The sequence below is a fragment of the Chiroxiphia lanceolata genome, chromosome 25 (genome assembly GCF_009829145.1).
Source record: "Chiroxiphia lanceolata isolate bChiLan1 chromosome 25, bChiLan1.pri, whole genome shotgun sequence".
Lineage (NCBI taxonomy): Eukaryota > Metazoa > Chordata > Aves > Passeriformes > Pipridae > Chiroxiphia > Chiroxiphia lanceolata.
This window is the reverse complement of record NC_045661.1, coordinates 3,301,948-3,319,501: the sequence shown is the minus strand read 5'-3', so window position 1 is coordinate 3,319,501 and position 17,554 is coordinate 3,301,948. Positions and strand designations below refer to the sequence as shown.

Below are 17,554 nucleotides of genomic sequence, written 5' to 3'. Positions count from 1 at the left end.
TTAGACCCGCCTCGGGAAAGGGGCTGTGCTGGGTTAGACCCGCCTCGGGAAAGGGGCTGTGCTGGGTTAGACCCGCCTCGGGAAAGGGGCTGTGCTGGGTTAGACCCGCCCCGGAACCGCGGGCCCTGCGGTGTCTCCAGGTCCATGGCCCTGGGGGGCAGCGCCCTGTCCCCTGCGCTGCTGGTGGCGGCGGCTCGGGATGCTCTGGGATCTCGGGATGCTCTGGGGCCTCGGGATGCTCTGAGGACTCGGGATGCTCTGGGGCCTCGGGATGCTCTGGGCACAGGGAGCAGGACAAGGCGGCGGCTGCCGGCGGCCCGTGCCCTGCACGCTGCCGGGGAGGTGCTGGCGGTGTCGGCGGGGCTGAAGCCGGCGCTGCTCTGGGACTGCGGGGCCGCGGGACCCGCCGAGCTGCTGCGGTACCTGCGCGGGCTGCGGGCTGCGGGGCTGGCCCCGAGCCGCCTCCACGTGCTGGGCATGGGGGGCTCGGCGCTGCTCCTGCACCCGCGGCTGGCCCGCGGGACGCTCGAAGGGATGCTCCGCGCCCGCCCCGCGCCCTTCGTGGACGTCTCCACCGGGAGGGGATGCCCCGCGCTCTGCGGGGAGCCGGAGGCCGAGGCCATCAAGGGCCACCTCGCCTCCCTGCTGGACCACCTGCGGGGTGCCGAGGCCGCCGGCGCCGGGCCGGTGTCCTGCAGCGAGGTTGAGCCCGAGGACTGGAACCTGTGCACCGTGGTGGGGGTGCTGCTGGGGTACCCCGCGGTGTACACCTTCTCCAGGGAGGAGGGCGCCGAGAACTGCCTGGCACTGACACCGCTGAGGGTGTTCACGGTCCAGGCCTCCTGCCCCAGGATAAAGGACGGTCTCAGGGTCCAGATTTACTCCTTCAGCATCCCGGAGAGCCTCCACACGGAGCTGGGGGAGGTGCTGGATGCCTGGTGTGACGAGCTGAAGGAGGCATTCAGTGCTCAGAGTGACTTTGTGGATCTCTGCATTTCCAGTGAGGTCGTGTCTCTTCCAGCTGTTGCCTTGTAAAACATGAGCAAACTCGGACTTTTTGGCCTTTCTTACATCGGGGACCGAGGCAAAAGATCCAGTTCCCCTGTGTGTGACCCACTGCATCTCTTGGCCCCTGAGCACCAAAGGCTGAATTGTGACAGTCTCATGCTCCTGACCTCACGGGCCAGTGGCAGAACAAATACATGTACTTTAAAGAAGACAAGCGTGTGGACGTGTGTGCTGACAGCTGCTCTGCAGCCTCGGTCCTGCCTGCAGATTGTGCCCTGTAAGGGTGTATTTATTTGCTGAGAGCAGCTGAGGATGAATAAAAACTTTGAACACCACGGTACTTTGAATTTGTGAAGTTTATTGGAGGCTCCATGTTGTATTTACTACTCATACGAGGTGGTGTCTTGCACTGGGTCGTAGCTGAGCCTCTGCATGAATGAGGGGCAAGTTCTGTAAAACCTGCACAGTGCAGCTCAAAAGGGGCTTAAAACCTCTGTCTCTCTCAAATTAATGTGATGCTGGCAGTGAAAGGGAAGCAGGTGTGGCTGAGGGAATGCTTGGCCACAAGACAGGCTAGAAAAGCAGGATAGAACAGGGCCTGGTAGATGGGAGGTGGAAAAATTGCTCAGAACAGGCACGAGGGGAAAACAAGGGGACTGTGCTAAAGAGCCTCCCTGAGCCAGGTTTCTTTGTCAGGTACAAGTAGAGATGGTCCAGGTCAAAAACATCCCATACAGGGAGGCAGTAAGTAAAAGAAGGGAATTTGGGGGCAAAAAACCCAGGGAGGCTGGATCCCAATGGCATGGGATGCCCCGTCCCTCCCTCCCTGTGTGAGACCTGTCAGTGATGACCAGAGTGGCTTTGTCCTTCAGTGCCATGGGGGACAGGGCAGTGCAACCTTCAGCTGGAACAGAGTAACCAAAGCAGCAGAGGGAAGGGGTGATATTCCAGCATTTATTGGGAGTTTGTCTGGAGTGAGACCAGCTCAGGATGTGAACCAAACGCGCAGGTACAAAACAGCAGAAGGTGCACTGAGGTCACAGACTTTTGGGGAAGCACACTCAGTTCCTGCAGTGAAGTCAGTCATCAGGGAGGCCCTTCATGGCCTGTAACTTGCCAGGAAGGTGGCAATGGCCACTGCTGTGAGTGCCACCACGAGGGGGATCCAGTGACCACGCTGCCTCTGCAGGGAAAAGCAAGTGTTAGTGGGAATTTCACAGAGTTGGAAGGGACCACAGGGATCGTCAAGTCCAACTCCTGGCCCTGCGCAGGACCATCCCCAGGAGTCACACTGTGAGCCTGAGAGCATCATCCAAATGCTCCTTGAGCTCTGTCAGGCTTGGAGCTGTGATCACTTCCCTGGGGAGCCCGTTCAGTGCCCAACCACCCTCTGGGGGAAGAACCTTTTTCTAATACCCAACCTAACCCGACTCCAGGCCATTCCCTCAGGTCCCCTTGCTGGGGAAGAAACTTCTCATCTCATCCCTAGCAGACATGTCACTGATCTCTCCACATTGGGGGGGGGTTTCCCAGGCTGATGTGCAGCACTGGGGTTTGGGGTTGGGGACTCCCACCTGGGCCCGCTGGCTGTGGGAGCGGTTGAGCTCGTCGCGGCACTGGCGCAGCCGGCTCAGGCAGGAGCGGTACTCCTCACTCAGGGCCTCCAGCTCCAAACGCAGCTCCCAGCACTGCAAGCACAGCAAGGGGGGGTTACCGGGGTGGGTCCCCTCCCTCTTGTACCCACGCAGCCTGGCAGGGCCCCCGCAGAGGCTGCAGAGCTTCACCCGCGCGCGGGCACCGCCCGGGCCGGGGGGTCTCGCTCCTGCTGCCCCGGTGTCCACGTGTGCCTGGGTGTCCACGTGTACCTGCAGGGAACAGAGCAGATCTCGGGGTTACTGGGAATGTGGTGGTGGAGGCAGTGCCCAGTCTGTCACCAGCCCTGCTTGGCTTCGCTGCCAACCTTCACATCCCAGCGGAGAAAGGAGGGACAGCGATTTTTATGACCGGGAAGAAGACGTGCGGTGCAAACTCCTGTCAGGGTTTGCCTCTCATTCTGAAATTCATTCTCCATTTCACTGACCCTGACAGCAATCCCAGAGCCCTTTAAACCCTCTGAGACATGGGATACATGGGACAGGCAGCTTGGTTGTGCTGCACAACCCCAAAACCCAGGGAGGGCCCTTTCCTGAAGGGCACAAGACCCTGCTGCCGTTCTGATGAGCAGAGCATTGGCAGCAGCTGTGGAAGGAGCTGCCCGTGCCCAGAGGCTTCAGGAGCCAAATAGGGGGCAGCTGGGCCCCCTCCCCAGCTGTTCCCTCTTGCTGTGATTGTGCTTTATAAACCCTTCCCCAGGGGGTGCTGGGTAAGACCTGTTGGTGCTGGTCTTCTCTCTATTTTGGATTAACGTGACAAGGTCTTCTCCTGGGTGGCTCTCAGCTCTGCTACAGTAAGTTATAAATCATTTTTTATAAGTCCCTTTTTAATAAATCCTTGCTGTCTGAGTACTGCTTGTGGGGCTGTTAGTTGGCAGAAGGATAATTTGATGGAAAGGAATGTGTAAAAGGCTGGAAAGGCTTGGTTGTTTTTTTTTTTTTTTTTTTTGCAGCCCAGTGGCAAGGGCAGTGCTTCTGTTAGCAGGCTCTGCCTGTTATTCATATTATTGTTATTATTGCAAGCCTTTTTTTCCCCTTCTCTCCCTCCTTTGTGCTCAGGGTTTTGGTTCTTAATGTGGCTTTTTCCTGTGAGGCTCTTGAGACTCTTGTCTGTGCCAACAGAAATGGGTTTGTGTGGAGAGGGCTCTGCTGCTACTGCCAAGGGCTGCTGGTACCTTGTCCTTCCATGGAGGTGCTTTACTGGAGATTTAGGCAAGGCTGGTATCAGGATAAAAATTCAGCAGAGAGAATCCTCACAGGGGGCACCAAGTTTGAGTTATCTCCAGGACATTTGTTGTGTTGTGCTGCTGCTGGAGCTCTTAAACCAGCAACAATTCAGTGGCTTCCTCACCTCATTCTCCTTTGCTGTGAGCTGGGATGTCTTTTTCTGCATCTCAGCCTTCAGACTTTCTTCTCCCTTCTCCTCCTCCTCAGGATGCTCTAACAGAGTGTTTTGGTTTTCCTTGGCAGGAATGAGAGGTGGGGTCTGGGTGGTGAAAACCTGGTCTAGAAAACAGTCAGGCTGCTGATGAGAAACAGGTCCAGGCTCTGGGTTCGCTTTAGATCTTGTTTACTCGGCAGTTTAAGGATAATATTTACATGTTACACACACAGCAGAAGGCACAGGAGCTCAGTTCATTATCACAGGCCTGTCTCTGCTGTAGCTACATGTTAATCATATTTAGAGCAATCTTTCTCAGTAGTTGCCAGAAATGGAGGGGAGGGATATCTAAAATGCATTTTATTACTTTTTTTTTTCCAAGTACAGCTGTAATTGCAATTATAAACTGGAATGTGTTTTGTTTGGGGAAAAAAAATGGCATAGCCACTGAAGTAGAATTTGCAATGAAATCCATTTATTTTTAAAGTGTTTGCCATCATAAATACATATTTTAATGTTAACTAGCGAAATGTAATAACTCGTTTTGTGCAGCTCTAAAATAATCCTTTATTCTAAACCAGTGTAGCCTTCTCCTAGAGTCAGGACTAACATTCTTGTGTCCAGTGGGTGCTAGGTGGGGGTTACAAAGTTTGCTGACCTTTCCTTTGCACTGCCACCTCCTGGCTCTTCTGTTGGTTGTTCTGGATCAAGTCTGTGAACCCAGAAAAGCACATTATTGTCCACAGCACCTACACAGGCCTCTTACCTCGTGCATCTCCGTGGTACTCACTGTGCAAATGGCTGACTGTTGCCTCCAGCATTACCTTCTGCTTTTGCTCTTTTTGCAGTTTGTCTGAAATAACAACATAAGGAAATCAAGGTTGGTGTAGATCTCTGTATCTTTATGCAAGGATGGCAACTTTCCCCTTCTCCCCAGGTGTAAAGTGAAGCAGATATTGTTGCCTACACCAAATTTCCTTCTCTGAAGGGATGTGATTTTCAGCTGTTCGTTGCCCTTTTGGTTTTGGCAGCTTTTTCCAGTGTGCCTTGCGTTCTACTAATTTAAGATTTATTTTAAAGCTGTTTGTGCGAGACTTATTATGAAATTAGAACTGCTACCCATTTGCTCTTCCTTAGTCATGTTTTAAAATAGCCACATGAAGTTTGCTTGTCTCTATCCAAAGCAGTGGTCTAGGACACTATTAGCTCATATTTACAGGCTGGTAATACCCACCCCAAGCAGCACCTCAGACAGTAGCAGGCACTGCATTGCTGTGTTTGATGGCTCTGGAAGGATGCAAAACCCTCATCAAAGCTGAGAACTCAGCTTTGATTTATTTTTTTTTTTTTTTGTTCAGGTCTCCCAGGCCATCCTTTCTTCTAGGAAAGTCACTTGACTTCTGTGAAGTCCTTTAATCTAGTTGGAAATGGCTTTTGGGGGCCCTCTGGAAATCAGGAGCTGAGGTGTGCAGCGCATTGAAAGCCAGCGGGTCTTTTGTGTGTGTGTGTGTGGCTTCAAGGACCAGAATTTCAAGAGTACTTCCCTTACATGCTCTGGCACTATTTCCCTGCGCACAATACCTTCGATGGCAGTGATGTGCTGGGCCTTGAGGTCGATGTCCTGGCTCAGGGCAGTGGCTCTCAGGTGGAGGGCGGCGTGTTCGCTCCGCAGGCTCTGCAGCGCCCGCTGCAGCTCCTCGTTCTGGGCCTCTGCTCTCTGGGGCCAGGAGAGAACCGTGGGGTGGGTTGGGATGGGGAGACCTTAAAGCTCATCTTGTTCCACCCCCCTGCCACCTTCCACTAGCCCAGGTTGCTCCAACCCCATCCAACCTGGCCTTGAGCACTCCAGGGATGGGGCAGCCACTGAACTCCCGCGTGGAGGCTGTTCCTGCAGGGAACCAACATTCCTACAGGGAATTAACATTCCTGCAGGGAACCAGCGTACCTGCAGCTCACTCTGTAAAGTGTGGAAGCTGGTTTTGAGCTCGCTGTGGGCCGTGGTCACCTTGGTGAGTTCGGCTTTGAGGGCAGTGTCGTGCTCTTGCCAGAAGGCGAGGTCCTCTCTCGTGGCTGCCAGGCTTCTCTGGGGGAGAGAGCAAGGGTTGGGCTGGGACCCAGAGCCTGCTGGGACCATGGCAGGCTGGCCTGGGGCAGTGCTGCCTCCTGCAGCACCAGGGATGTGTGTGTGTATATATATTTATATATATTTTATATACATATATGTCTCATATATTTTTATTATATATATAGTTTTTATTGTATAGATATATAGTTTTTATTGTATAGATATATAGTTTTTATTGTATAGATATATAGTTTTTATTGTATAGATAGATATATAGTTTTTATTGTATAGAGAGATATATAGTTTTTATTGTATAGAGAGATATATAGTTTTTATTGTATAGAGAGATATATAGTTTTTATTGTATAGAGAGATATATAGTTTTTATTGTATAGAGAGATATATAGTTTTTATTGTATAGAGAGATATATAGTTTTTATTGTATAGAGAGATATATAGTTTTTATTGTATAGAGAGATATATAGTTTTTATTGTATAGAGAGATATATAGTTTTTATTGTATAGAGAGATATATAGTTTTTATTGTATAGAGAGATATATAGTTTTTATTGTATAGAGAGATATATAGTTTTTATTGTATAGAGAGATATATAGTTTTTATTGTATAGAGAGATATATAGTTTTTATTGTATAGAGAGATATATAGTTTTTATTGTATAGAGAGATATATAGTTTTTATTGTATAGAGAGATATATAGTTTTTATTGTATAGAGAGATATATAGTTTTTATTGTATAGAGAGATATATAGTTTTTATTGTATAGAGAGATATATAGTTTTTATTGTATAGAGAGATATATACACACTATAACCTGTGTGGGGCTGATGCCCTCTGATGGACAGAGCAAACATGGGCAGAGTGTTCCCTGTGGAACACTAATTCCCGTGCTCCCAGCAGGCTTGAGAAGCCTGGTAGTAACCTGGGATAAGATTTACTTGTTTTTCTGCAGATACCAGTTATCCCGTGGGTTAAAGCAAACTGCTGCCTCTTGAAGGGGGGGGGGGGGGAAATCTATTTTCATATAAAAGAGCAACTCCAGAAAAAGCATCTCTGGGGACCTCGTGGCTGGGATGTCCCTGTGTGTGGCTTGTGGCTCCCTGAGTGTGCAGAGCAGGGAATGGGCCAAAGGGAGGGTGGAGGAGAAGGGATTACAGTTTGAGCTGACAAAGAGCAGCACGTTTCCCCAGCTGCAAGCTGGTTTTAATAACTTGGTGTGCAGCTCACACCACGAGCACAGGTTGCATTAAGCTGCTTTGGGCTTTACTCAGTGGCTAAAAAAATCATATTTTTCTCTCTTTGTTGCCCGTTTCATCACCTTTCCCCTGACATGTGCTTTGTTTGTCACGGTTGGACTAAACTGAAGCCAAACCAGGTGTGAAACATGTTCCTCACCTGAGAGTTTTGCAGCTGCTGCTCTGTTTGGAGCTTGTCCTCCAGCATCTTCTGAAGAGCCTCTTTTGCCTTCTGCTCGTAGGTCTGCTTCTGGTCCTCCATCTCTATCAGGATCTTCTTCACACACTCCTTTGAGTAACTCTTTAAAGGGAGAAAAGAAGTGCTTGAAGGGTCTTCCCTGACAGATTCCTAACCTTGTTGAACCTGAATATTAGCAAATCTGGAGTGTGTAAATGCTGCTGCTAATTTGCTGTGGAGCAAAGAGGAAAAATCCTTTTTGGATATGTATCTAATCTAGATTGATCTGGAAACTGAGACCCGACCCAATGATGTGGTTTGGATTTTTGTTTTCATGCCTTTCTTCCCCCCCCCGTGTTTCTCAGTGGCTCAGACATTACCTGGGTGCAAGCCTGCAGCTGATTTTCAAGGGCCCTTAGTTTGCACTTCAGTTTGTCTTCGTTCAGCTGACCCTGGGGGGAAAAAAACAATTGAACTGACATGGGAAACCAGGAACCACACAATATGCCCCCAGTGTTTTGTTAGTTTGTGTTTTGATTTATTTTCTCCCTTCATCTGTAATATTGTGGCTAAATTGGGTCAAAGTCTCTTCAGTGCTGAATTCAGGTAAACCTTTGTGAACTTCAGATAAATGGGATATGGGGGAAGCAAAACTTTTATGGACTGAAAAACTGTGTGAGGCAGTTTCACTGGTTGCTGAGTGCAGGTGCTGGCAGTGAAATTATAAATTAAAAGGGAGGGGATTTGAGTCTGGAAGGGTCCCTGAGCCTGTTCCCTGGCTCGTGGTCCCTCCCTGCCCAAAGCTCCAGCTGGTGTGACAGCCCTGACTCGCTGGTTTCCTTAGAAAATAGGTCGGGTCTGTGTTGCAACGTCTTGCAGTTGGGCAGGGGGACAGAGGGCAGCACTGATGATTCATTTTGCTTGTTATCATCATCTCGGTGTTAGTCAGGCTACTTGGGCTTTGTGAAACCAGAGTGTTGCAAATTCAGATAAAATTTCCAGCAAAGAGTTCACGGAGGCTGTTTTTTCCACCACCAGTGCTGAGAACACCAATACCCTCTCTGCTCACCACTGTTTGAAGTCACACCTCCGAAAAGAAACTCCTTGATGTTACAGGAATAGCTGTTAGACCTAAGCAAAAGCAGATTCCCCTGTGCCTTAGCACTGTTTAAATTTGCACAGAAGCACGTTTAGAGCCCCAAAGACTAAATCTCCCCAGTTCAGTTGTCGGTGCAAAGAGCCAAAGGCTCAGGAAGTAAGTGGAATTTTGAAAAGTGATTTTAGATGTGAAATATTATGCCTAGTTTTCCTCAGTGGTTTATCTTACTCTGCCTGCAGAGGTTCATGTTGGAGGGTGGTGCTGTTCCAGCTGTTGTGCACAGATGTGACTGTGCTGTGGACAAGGCAACTATACTTTGGAGCAGAACTCATGGAATCAAAGAATGGTTTGGGATAGAAGGGACCTTAAAGATGTAATTCCACCCCCTGCCACGGGCAGGGACACCTTCCACTAGCCCAGGTTGCTCCAAGCCCCGTCCAACCTGGCCTGGGACACTTCCAGGGATGGGGCAGCCACAGCTTCTCTGGGCAACCTGTGCCAGGGCCTCCCCACCCTCACAGGGAAGGATTTTTTTCCAATATCCAACTTAACCCTGCCCTCTGTGAGTTTGAAGCCATCCCCCCTTATCCTTTCACTCCAGGCCCTTGCAAACAGTCTCTCTCCATGTTTCTTGCAGGCTCCCTTCAGGTACTGAAAGGCTGCAATTAGTTCACCCCAAAGCTTCTCTTTCCCAGGCTGAACATTCCCAATTTTCCCATAGCAGAGGTGCTCCATCCCGCTGATCAGCTTGGTGGCCTCCCCTGGATTTACTCCAGGAGGTCACTGTCCTTGTGCTGGCAAACTCCTTCGATGGAGCTGCAGCCCATAAATTGGCAAAAGAACATAGAATAGGAAATTTCCCTAAATGGAATAAGGGATGTGAGCAAACCTTGGTCAAGCCCTTGTGTTGAAGATTAACTGTGTGAAAGGGGCTGTTTCAGAGGAAAAAAAAACAAACCCAAAACAACCCCTCAAATCCAACCAAACCAAAAACACACATACAAATAAATACAGCAGCAAAAAACCCCCCCAAATCCTACAGCCACCATCATCAAGAGGGCCCCAAGTCACCACCTATAAGCCAGGCAGGGGTAAGGATTAGGGCTAATGTGCTCAAAATACACCCTCCCTGGAAAATACCACATTTTTTTACACTTCCACAGCCCTGTTTTTCAGAGTCTGAGGTGACCTGAACAAGCAGCTCCAAATCTGAAACTCTCCTGCATTTCTCTGCTGCTGTCATTTAAGTGCCATGTAAGTCTTCTAAACTGCTTTTGGCTGACAGCTGCAGTGTTTTGGTTGTCCTGTGATTGGGGAATTCTCTGATACTGCTTCCCTTAGTCATTTTAGAGAGCTGGGGTAGGGTTATAATAATAAATGCTGTTTCTGGAAAGCTTCCAGTTTGCCCAAGCACGATGCTTGTGCTAGAAAAATAAGTCCATGTAGCAGCAGTGATGTGCTGGAAATGGCAAAGAGCTTAAACTCTGCAGAGCAGTTTGAGGTATTCCCAAAAATCAGGCTCAGCTTCAAATGCCAGGAAGAGGAGAAAAATACACTAAAGCAGCAATTTTCTTTAGGAGGAGAACAGCTTAAAATTAATTACTCTTGATAATCATAACCAAGACTCTCTCAGCATCCCTCATCTGGCAGTGTTGAGTTTTGCAGCAGATGGGGGATTTAAGGCACAGAGCTGGGGTAGGAAGAGCTCTCTGAGCTAGAAGTGAAATCGTGGGAGGGGGAAGGAGGCACCAAATGCTTTATCCCTTCACTTTGGCACCCCTGTCCTCCTGCAGAGTGTTCACCTGCTCCATCCAGCCAGGAGCACCCAGGAACACCAGCAGCACCTCTGGAATGGGCACAGAGTGGTTTCTGGAGCTCCAAAATCATTCATGTGTGTTCAGCAGCAGGTTCTTGAAACTCAAAATACCGGGGAAGATTAAAAAGCTGCTGCAACAGGAGTTTGGCATCTCACTTGGGCCTGGAAAAAGGCAGCCAACCATCAGCTTGTCCTGTCCATCCCTCCCTTTGCCAGCACCTCCTGTGGCTCCAGGAATTCCCCTCCCAGCAGCACCATTGGCTCCAGCCCCCAGTTAATATTTGGGCTGATGAAAGGTTGGATGCAAGAGGCAGCAGCAGCAGCAGAGACAAAGGAGCAGCAAAGAGCACCCACCTGTTTCTAATGTGAGGTTTCATGGCTGCTTCCTGCAGAGTGTGGCAGGGGGTGTTTTTTCCTGCTCATATTAGATTTGAAGAAGCAAATGGAGGAGGAAGTTTGAAACCACAGGATGTGTCTGACACGAGGTTTCTGTGCCCTCTCGCCCAATAATCGCTCGTTTTTCTGCCCCAACAGAACTTTCAAAGCCCCCCTTTTATTTTTTTTAGTGCCCCAATGAACTATAAATTGATCTAATAATTCTATAGAAGAGCTTAATATATTACACACAATGCATCACCTCAATTTTGTGTCTTGATAGCAAAAAAAAAAAAAAAAAAAAAAAGAGCCCTGGTTCAGTGATGCTCAGAGGATTTTCAGTCCAGGGTTTGCCAGGACTTGGGTGCACCTAAAATCTTTATTTTTGCAAAAAAAAAAAAAAAAATTTAAAAAAATGTTCATAATGCTTGAAACTTGTTTTGACTAGAAGAGAAAACTTGGTGGAAGATTATTGTTCGGGTTTATTCCAATTTTTTCCTCGTTTACACCCAGCTGTTGGCTTATATTTAAGAAAAAGTGGGAAAGACAAGTATAAAAACCTCCAAAAAACCTTACAGAAGGAAGGATTTTTAGACTTCCTGTTGATGGGGAAAGCAAAGAACACTTTTTATAATGATCTTTTGGGGTGTTCTGGTACCTGCCAGGATTTCTCTGAGGCTTCCAGCAGTGTGGAGAAAAGCTCCTGCAAAATCACCATCTTCTGCTTGAGCAGCAGCTCCCGGTGCAGGGCCTCCTGTGGGGAAGGGAGTTAAAATTGGGCATGTAACACCATTACTATTAACAATTATTTTAAATACTTAAATATTAAATTATTATTTAATAATAATAATAATATTTTACAAGTATTGTTCTTGATGAAAACCAGCTTTCCCTGAGCTGGTTTGATACCTACCTTCAGGTAGTTGGACAGCTGCATCATTTCCTGCAGGGGAAAGGGCAAATGTTTAAAAAATAGGATTATATCAGTTTATAAACATTTAATGAACTGGCTACAAAATCCGAATGTTTTGAAATAGAAGTGAATTAACAGCCTATACTTGCATGGTTGGGGAGAGCTTGCTGGGGTTTGTTTGGGTGGGTTTTTTTCCCGGGGAAGTGAAAATATTTTTATTGCAACTGACTGTGTTGGAGTTGGGGTGTTTTTGCCACGCAATGTGTGACATCAGGGCAGGTGTGAGTGAGAAGAGCAGAAATCAGTGCCTTTCCTATAGCAGGAGTGTCATAACTTTGGAAAATAGAGAAATTTAGCACCACTCAGTGTCCCAGTCAGAAATTCATGGAATGATTTAGGTTGGAAGGGACCTCAAAGATGATGTAATTCCACCCCTTCCACTATCCCAAGTTGTTCCAAGCCCCTTCCAACCTGCCCTTGGACACATCCAGGGATGGGGCAGCCACAACTTCTCTGTGCCAGGGCCTCACCACCCTTAGAGTAGAAAATTTCTTCCTTATATCCACTCTAGATCTGCCCTCCTTCAGCTGAGAGCCACTTGAAAATTGATTTAATTTGTAGGAGTTCCAGGCTGGTCATTCCCAGTGTTTTGCTCACCTTATTAAAAACTGCTGATCCACAGCTGAAATAAAAACCAAAATGTGTTAGTGAGGTGTGTGATGGGGGGTCTGCAGCCATCTGTGCTGCTGGACACCCTCTGCCATCCCCCCCCAAGAGGAGGTTTTGTACAGCAAAAGCTTGTGCCTTTTTGAGGGGGAACATTTTGGGCTTGGGAAGCTGCTGCTCTGTGGGATCTGAATTCCCAGCCCAGGGAAGGAGGGCAGGACCAACTCACTCTGTCTGCTGGCTCGAGTCTTTCACTCCTCCTCTTGGATTTGGAAGGGTCTGTGTTCCTGTGAAGGCAAAGTGAAAGCATGAGAATGATCCCCCTGCCTGAGGGGCCATGAACTTTGTCTTTTAGGGTGTCCATCTCCACTCCCAGATGGCTCCTAGGATGGGCAGCAGTTTAAATAGTGTCCAGTGACAACTAATAGGGGCAAGAGGCAAAGAAATGTCCTGCTCTGATGGACAGAGAAGTAGAAGCTGAGTAATCCTGAAAAAATCCCCCTCTCCTGTCCCCTGGCCCCATCAGCACTGGCAGAGCTCATCATCCCTATTTACATCCCATGAATGTTGCTCAGAGGGTCCCAGCCAGGGAGCTGCTGTGGCTGTGCCTGGTGTGAGACTTTCTTGTATCCAGTAAATCACATTATTGTAGGAAGGAGGGAAAAAAAAAGCCCCCAGAGCTCTGGATAATGCTGGGACAGTGACAGGGAAGCTGTAGGGCAGAGCATCTGCTTGGCAGCACTGGGGGCTAAGCTGTGGGCTGGTTTATCCCTCCACAGGAAAAAGTATTCCTAATTCCTGCACTGTTCAGGGGAAACTCAGACTGGGATGGTCAAAGCTGGCTGGGGAGCTGGGGTTGGAGGGAAGCCACCAGCTCACCCCAAAGAGTTTGGTGATGGAGACATGGAGGTGAGAAAGGGATCCCATGGATGCTGCTGTGCTGGGAAACCAGAGCATCCCTCACCTACCTTTGGTGTTCACAGAGTCACTTTGCCCAGGAATGGTTTCTGCTGGAATGCCAAGGGGGATGCTGAGGCGGAGCAGGGGCTGTGCAGGGGGTGATGTGGGGCTGCTCCACAAGTCCTGGAACGAGAGGGCAGCTTGAGTCAGTGTCTCTCCAAAATAGGCTGAGGGGAAGGGGTTAAGGCCTGGTCAGGTTTGGTAGCTGTGGTGACTGGGTGAAGAGCATGAAGAAACCATGGCAGATCCACAAGGATCTGCTGCTTTGGCTGCAGCAGCTCCAGAGCTTTTTTTGGGAAAGTGGAAGAAAAGCCAGCTGGCTGCTGGGGTGGGAGGAGTGGCAACACCAGAACAGGTCAAGGAATCCCCTCTAAGTGTCTTGACATCTTTTGGGGAAAGATGAGGACTTTGAGTGGCAGGAAAATAGGTCCTGGTTGAGGTCTCTGCTGCCGTTTGGCTGCCTTGGAGCAGAGGTGCCAGTTCTGCACTGGCTTCCCCCGGGGCTGGAGCTTTGATATCTCTGCAGGAGTAAATAGAGAAGGCCCTGTGAGCGTGTAAATGCCTGTTCCAGATTCCTGTGACTAAACCTGGTGAACCAAATGGCAGCAGGAGGTTGGTAATTGCTCTGCTCAGTCTTGTGCTGCAAAGGGAGTTCGAGGGTGTACCCGGGTAAGTCACCTCATGTTTGATTGTCTGTGCTCACACAAGTTTGTGAAGCCCCAAGGATGAACTCAGGGAATGGTTCATTTTTACACGGATAGAAGTTTAGGAGGAAATCTCTTTGGTTCTGACTGGGGTGTTTTGCAGCTTGCCACAGATGTTATTCAAGACAGAAAGCCCTCTGGGTTCCTGTCAGCTGTGCAGCACGGGGCTGGCAATGGGTGCCAGGGAGTCTCCTGATCCCTCCACCCTTCCTGCTAGCAGCAAAGGTGGCTGGAGGGAACCCAGGTGCTCAGAGCTGGCTTAGCAAGGCTAAAATAACCTGTGTAAGTGCAAACCTGTAGCCTGGCAGCTGGGATGTGGGGTTGTGCTTGGAGGAGTGGCAGAAAATGCCTGGCTCAGGGTTCGGAAAACAGGAGAGGAGCACTTCGGGGGGGGTGACAATGTGTGTGCCTGCACCTGACTCTGCAGGGCGTGAGGAGAGCACGTGTTTTTGTCTGTGCAAATCTCACGTTTTGGCTGCGCTGTGACGTGGACCCTGGTGTTTTGGTGGGTGCTGAGCTGTGCCCCGGGGGCAGGGGTTACCTGGAGCAGGACGGTCGGTGAGGAGCCCGGTGGGGTTTGCACCTCCGGCTCCTGCCTCGGGGGTGCCCTTCCCGCCTCGCCCGCCAGGTTTCTCCTCCTCAGGAACTCCCTCTGGCGCGGGCTGTGGGGTGGCTGCCCCGCTGCCCTCGGGAGATGCCGGCAGGTGGTCACATTGTTCCTCCCGCGCAGGTTCTCCCTGCTCTCCTGCCGCCGCTCGCACTTCTCCTCGTAGCTCTCCCCCGAGCGCCGGCGCCGCGGCCGAGCCCCCTCCCCGGGCTGGCTGATCATCCTGGGCTCTCACCTCCCCGAGCTCCTCTGTCCTGGTGGAACTGAGGGAAAAGACACCGTTTGAGTCAGAACTAATAGTTTCTAAGGTTTAGTGAGTGTGAGGTGTTGGGTTCTGGAGTCCTCAGGCAGTGGGTGTAAATGTTGCTGGAGAACAACCTGCACAAGTCCCCGACAGGAGGGTGTAGCCAGGTGGGAATTGGGCTCTCGTCCCAGGCAACCAGCAGCAGGACAAGAGGGTACAGTCCTAAGCTCTGCCAGAGGTGATTTGGGTTGGACATTAGGCAGAAATTCTTTTCAGAGAGAGGGATCAGACACTGGAAGGGGCTGCCCAGGGAGGTGGTGGAGTCACCGTCCCCGGGGGGGTTTAGGAAAAGGCTGGATGTGGCATCTGTGCCATGGTCTAACAGACAAGGTGGTGCTATGTCAGAGGTTGGACTCAGTGATCTCAGAGGTCTTTTCCAACCTCCTTGATCCTGTAAATCCATTGCCCATGAAGTCTAAAGCACACCCTGCTGATCTTGCTCTATTGGGTGGGTCCTGACCTGGGATTAGCCAAGCTCTGACTTTCTTTCATTGCACATACAAGTGTAGAGATCAATTATTATTCTTTGGGATTAATTAACTGTTAAGCTGTACTCAAGGACTGGGGGCACAGGCTCTTAGTTTGCCTCAGGCATGAATTCTGCCCCACGTCTTGGGAATTTGGGGCCCAAACCAGACAGTGGCGTGGCCAAAGGAGGAGATCCTCCATTCCAGCACTGTTGCACTGTCTACATGTGTGCACAGGGTGCAGGGATGGAACCTCCTCCCTCCTCATGACTTCTCTGCACGGTTGCAAGTCACCACTGTGTTATTCCTTACTGGATTTTGGTGGTATCAAGTGTATTTGAGCTTTTGCCTCTAAATCAGTTAAAGGGAAAGCTGAGCAAGAACTACCCAAACTGCTTTTCATTCCTCCACAGCAGAAGCTGTGTCCTCCTCTCCTGTCCCCTGGCCCCATCATCCCTATTTACATCCCATGAATGTTGCTCAGAGGGTCCCAGCCTGCCTGGTGTGAGACTTCCTTGTATCCAGTAAATCATGTTAATGTAGGAAGGAGGAGAAAAAAAAAAAAAAAAAAGGAGGAATTTTAGTCTCTGAAAATTCAGGTTAAATGTTCTCCAGTGTGAAACAAAAACCACCAAAACTTCATTGGTCTCATTCTGTCTCAGGCAATTAGGAAGTTATTGAGTCTAATGGGAAAAAAAAAATGGGAACAAGTAAGTCTCATTTACACGTGAAATACTTCCATGCTGTTGAGTCTGCATTAAAATCTGCTCTGTAATTCTTTTTGTTGGCCTTGTGTTCGCTGTGAAGTGCTCAAAGCTCATTCCTGGTGCCATCTTTCACTGTAGGGGCACCCTTTGCAAGGAGCACAGTGGTTTTTGGGTGGTCAGGTGTCCACAAGCCCCAGCCAGGGCACTGCTCCGAATGCTGAGTGTTTTTCAACTGATTTTGCTGAGTTTTAGACAAGGTCCCATTAAATGTCCCGCCCAGTCTGCGCTCATCCATCTGCTCCCATCAGGAATAGCTCAGCCCCTCTCCCACCTGTGCTGTCCCAGGGCTGGAATAGCCCCAGTTAACCAAAAATGCACTTTAAAGCAAGGTAAAGCTTAAAGAAACACACAGTCCATTACTCACCCCGAGCTGAGCAAACTGTTGAGGCCTTCTTGACAGGCTAACACTCTATTTCCTCCTTCTGTTACCCCAAATCACCCTCTCTAATTAAACATGTCCTTTATCTGTGCTTTCCAAGCTGTTACACTTCTTGCTTCAAGGGAAACAAGAAAAAAAAAAAAAAACAAACCCAACAGTGCTTCTTGCTGGTTCATGTTACAGCTTCCCAGTGCAAGTTTTGTGTAGGCTGAAAGTGGGGTGAAAAAAGAGGAAAGAAGGTGCACGTTGCTGCTTTTAGTCTCTGCTCCCCCCCAGTCCTCGCTGGCCCCGGTGCTGTGGGTCCTCCAGCACTTACCTGGCCCCAGGGGTCCTGTCCTACCCCTGGACTGCTGTGCAGGAGCAGGGTGTTATCAGGCATGAACACGCTCCCACTGCCATCTTCGTGCCAACCACCTCGTTTTCTGCTCTCACTCTCTTTTTTTTCCTCGCTCTGTAAAACAGGAAACGTTGCAGCTGCAGCCGAGCCCCGGTTCCTGTCTCTGCTCACAGCCCCGTTTGTGGGACACAGGGCCCAACCTCACGGGCACTTGGGTTATCTTGGGAGCCCAAACTCTCTCCAGCTCCTCTCTAAGCAGACCTAACAATTATCTTTTGGGCCATCTACTGGTCTCCACCATGCAGAGGTCGAGCGCTGGCTCATGGAACTGCTCGTGGCACTCGGTGACTGGGTTTCCCCAAAGCTGCTTTGGGGTAGAGAAATCCAGACTTAGGGAAGCACAGTAATGCTATTATTTTAAGGGCTTTTTGCAGATTGGAAAGGAGGGAGAGGGGGGGAAAAAACGTGTTTTGGCAGCTGAGGAGGGCTCAGGAATGGCAGAAATTCATTAAGGTCTTTAGAGAAGCGAAAGCTTTGTTAATGCAAATCGAGAGGAGGTGGGTTTAGCCAGCTGGGTGCTGATAAGGGCTCTGTGCCCTGGTAAGGGCTCTCTGCCCTGATA

At 49.5% G+C, this 17,554-nt stretch overlaps 2 protein-coding genes across 6 annotated transcripts; one reads left to right on the top strand and one right to left on the bottom strand.

Annotated features, from left to right (window-relative positions):
* Positions 1-103: 103 nt before the first annotated feature.
* On the top strand, positions 104-1,348 carry C25H1orf74 (chromosome 25 C1orf74 homolog). The gene has a single exon (XM_032710636.1). The coding sequence runs from the start codon at positions 145-147 to the stop codon at positions 1,033-1,035; it is 891 nt and encodes a 296-aa protein (XP_032566527.1). The 5' UTR covers positions 104-144; the 3' UTR covers positions 1,036-1,348.
* A 612-nt stretch (positions 1,349-1,960) lies between these two features.
* Positions 1,961-17,097, bottom strand: TRAF3IP3 (TRAF3 interacting protein 3). 5 transcript variants are annotated; one of them, XM_032710598.1, is made up of 17 exons: positions 16,912-17,097; positions 16,581-16,710; positions 14,613-14,941; positions 13,376-13,490; positions 12,637-12,694; positions 12,399-12,423; positions 11,742-11,771; positions 11,487-11,582; positions 7,919-7,990; positions 7,521-7,661; positions 5,987-6,124; positions 5,623-5,758; positions 4,832-4,894; positions 4,700-4,753; positions 4,012-4,166; positions 2,583-2,873; positions 1,961-2,191 (listed from the first exon to the last, which is right to left on the bottom strand). In XM_032710598.1, exons 3-17 carry the CDS (start codon positions 14,898-14,900, stop codon positions 2,108-2,110), a joined length of 1,746 nt encoding a protein of 581 aa, XP_032566489.1. In that variant the 5' UTR covers positions 14,901-14,941; positions 16,581-16,710; positions 16,912-17,097; the 3' UTR covers positions 1,961-2,107. The 5 variants fall into 5 exon arrangements, with proteins under 5 accessions (XP_032566489.1, XP_032566491.1, XP_032566490.1 ...); XM_032710600.1 differs by lacking the exon at positions 16,912-17,097 and having other exon boundaries at positions 2,583-2,696; positions 2,793-2,873; positions 16,581-16,898; XM_032710599.1 differs by lacking the exon at positions 16,581-16,710.
* Positions 17,098-17,554: the final 457 nt, after the last annotated feature.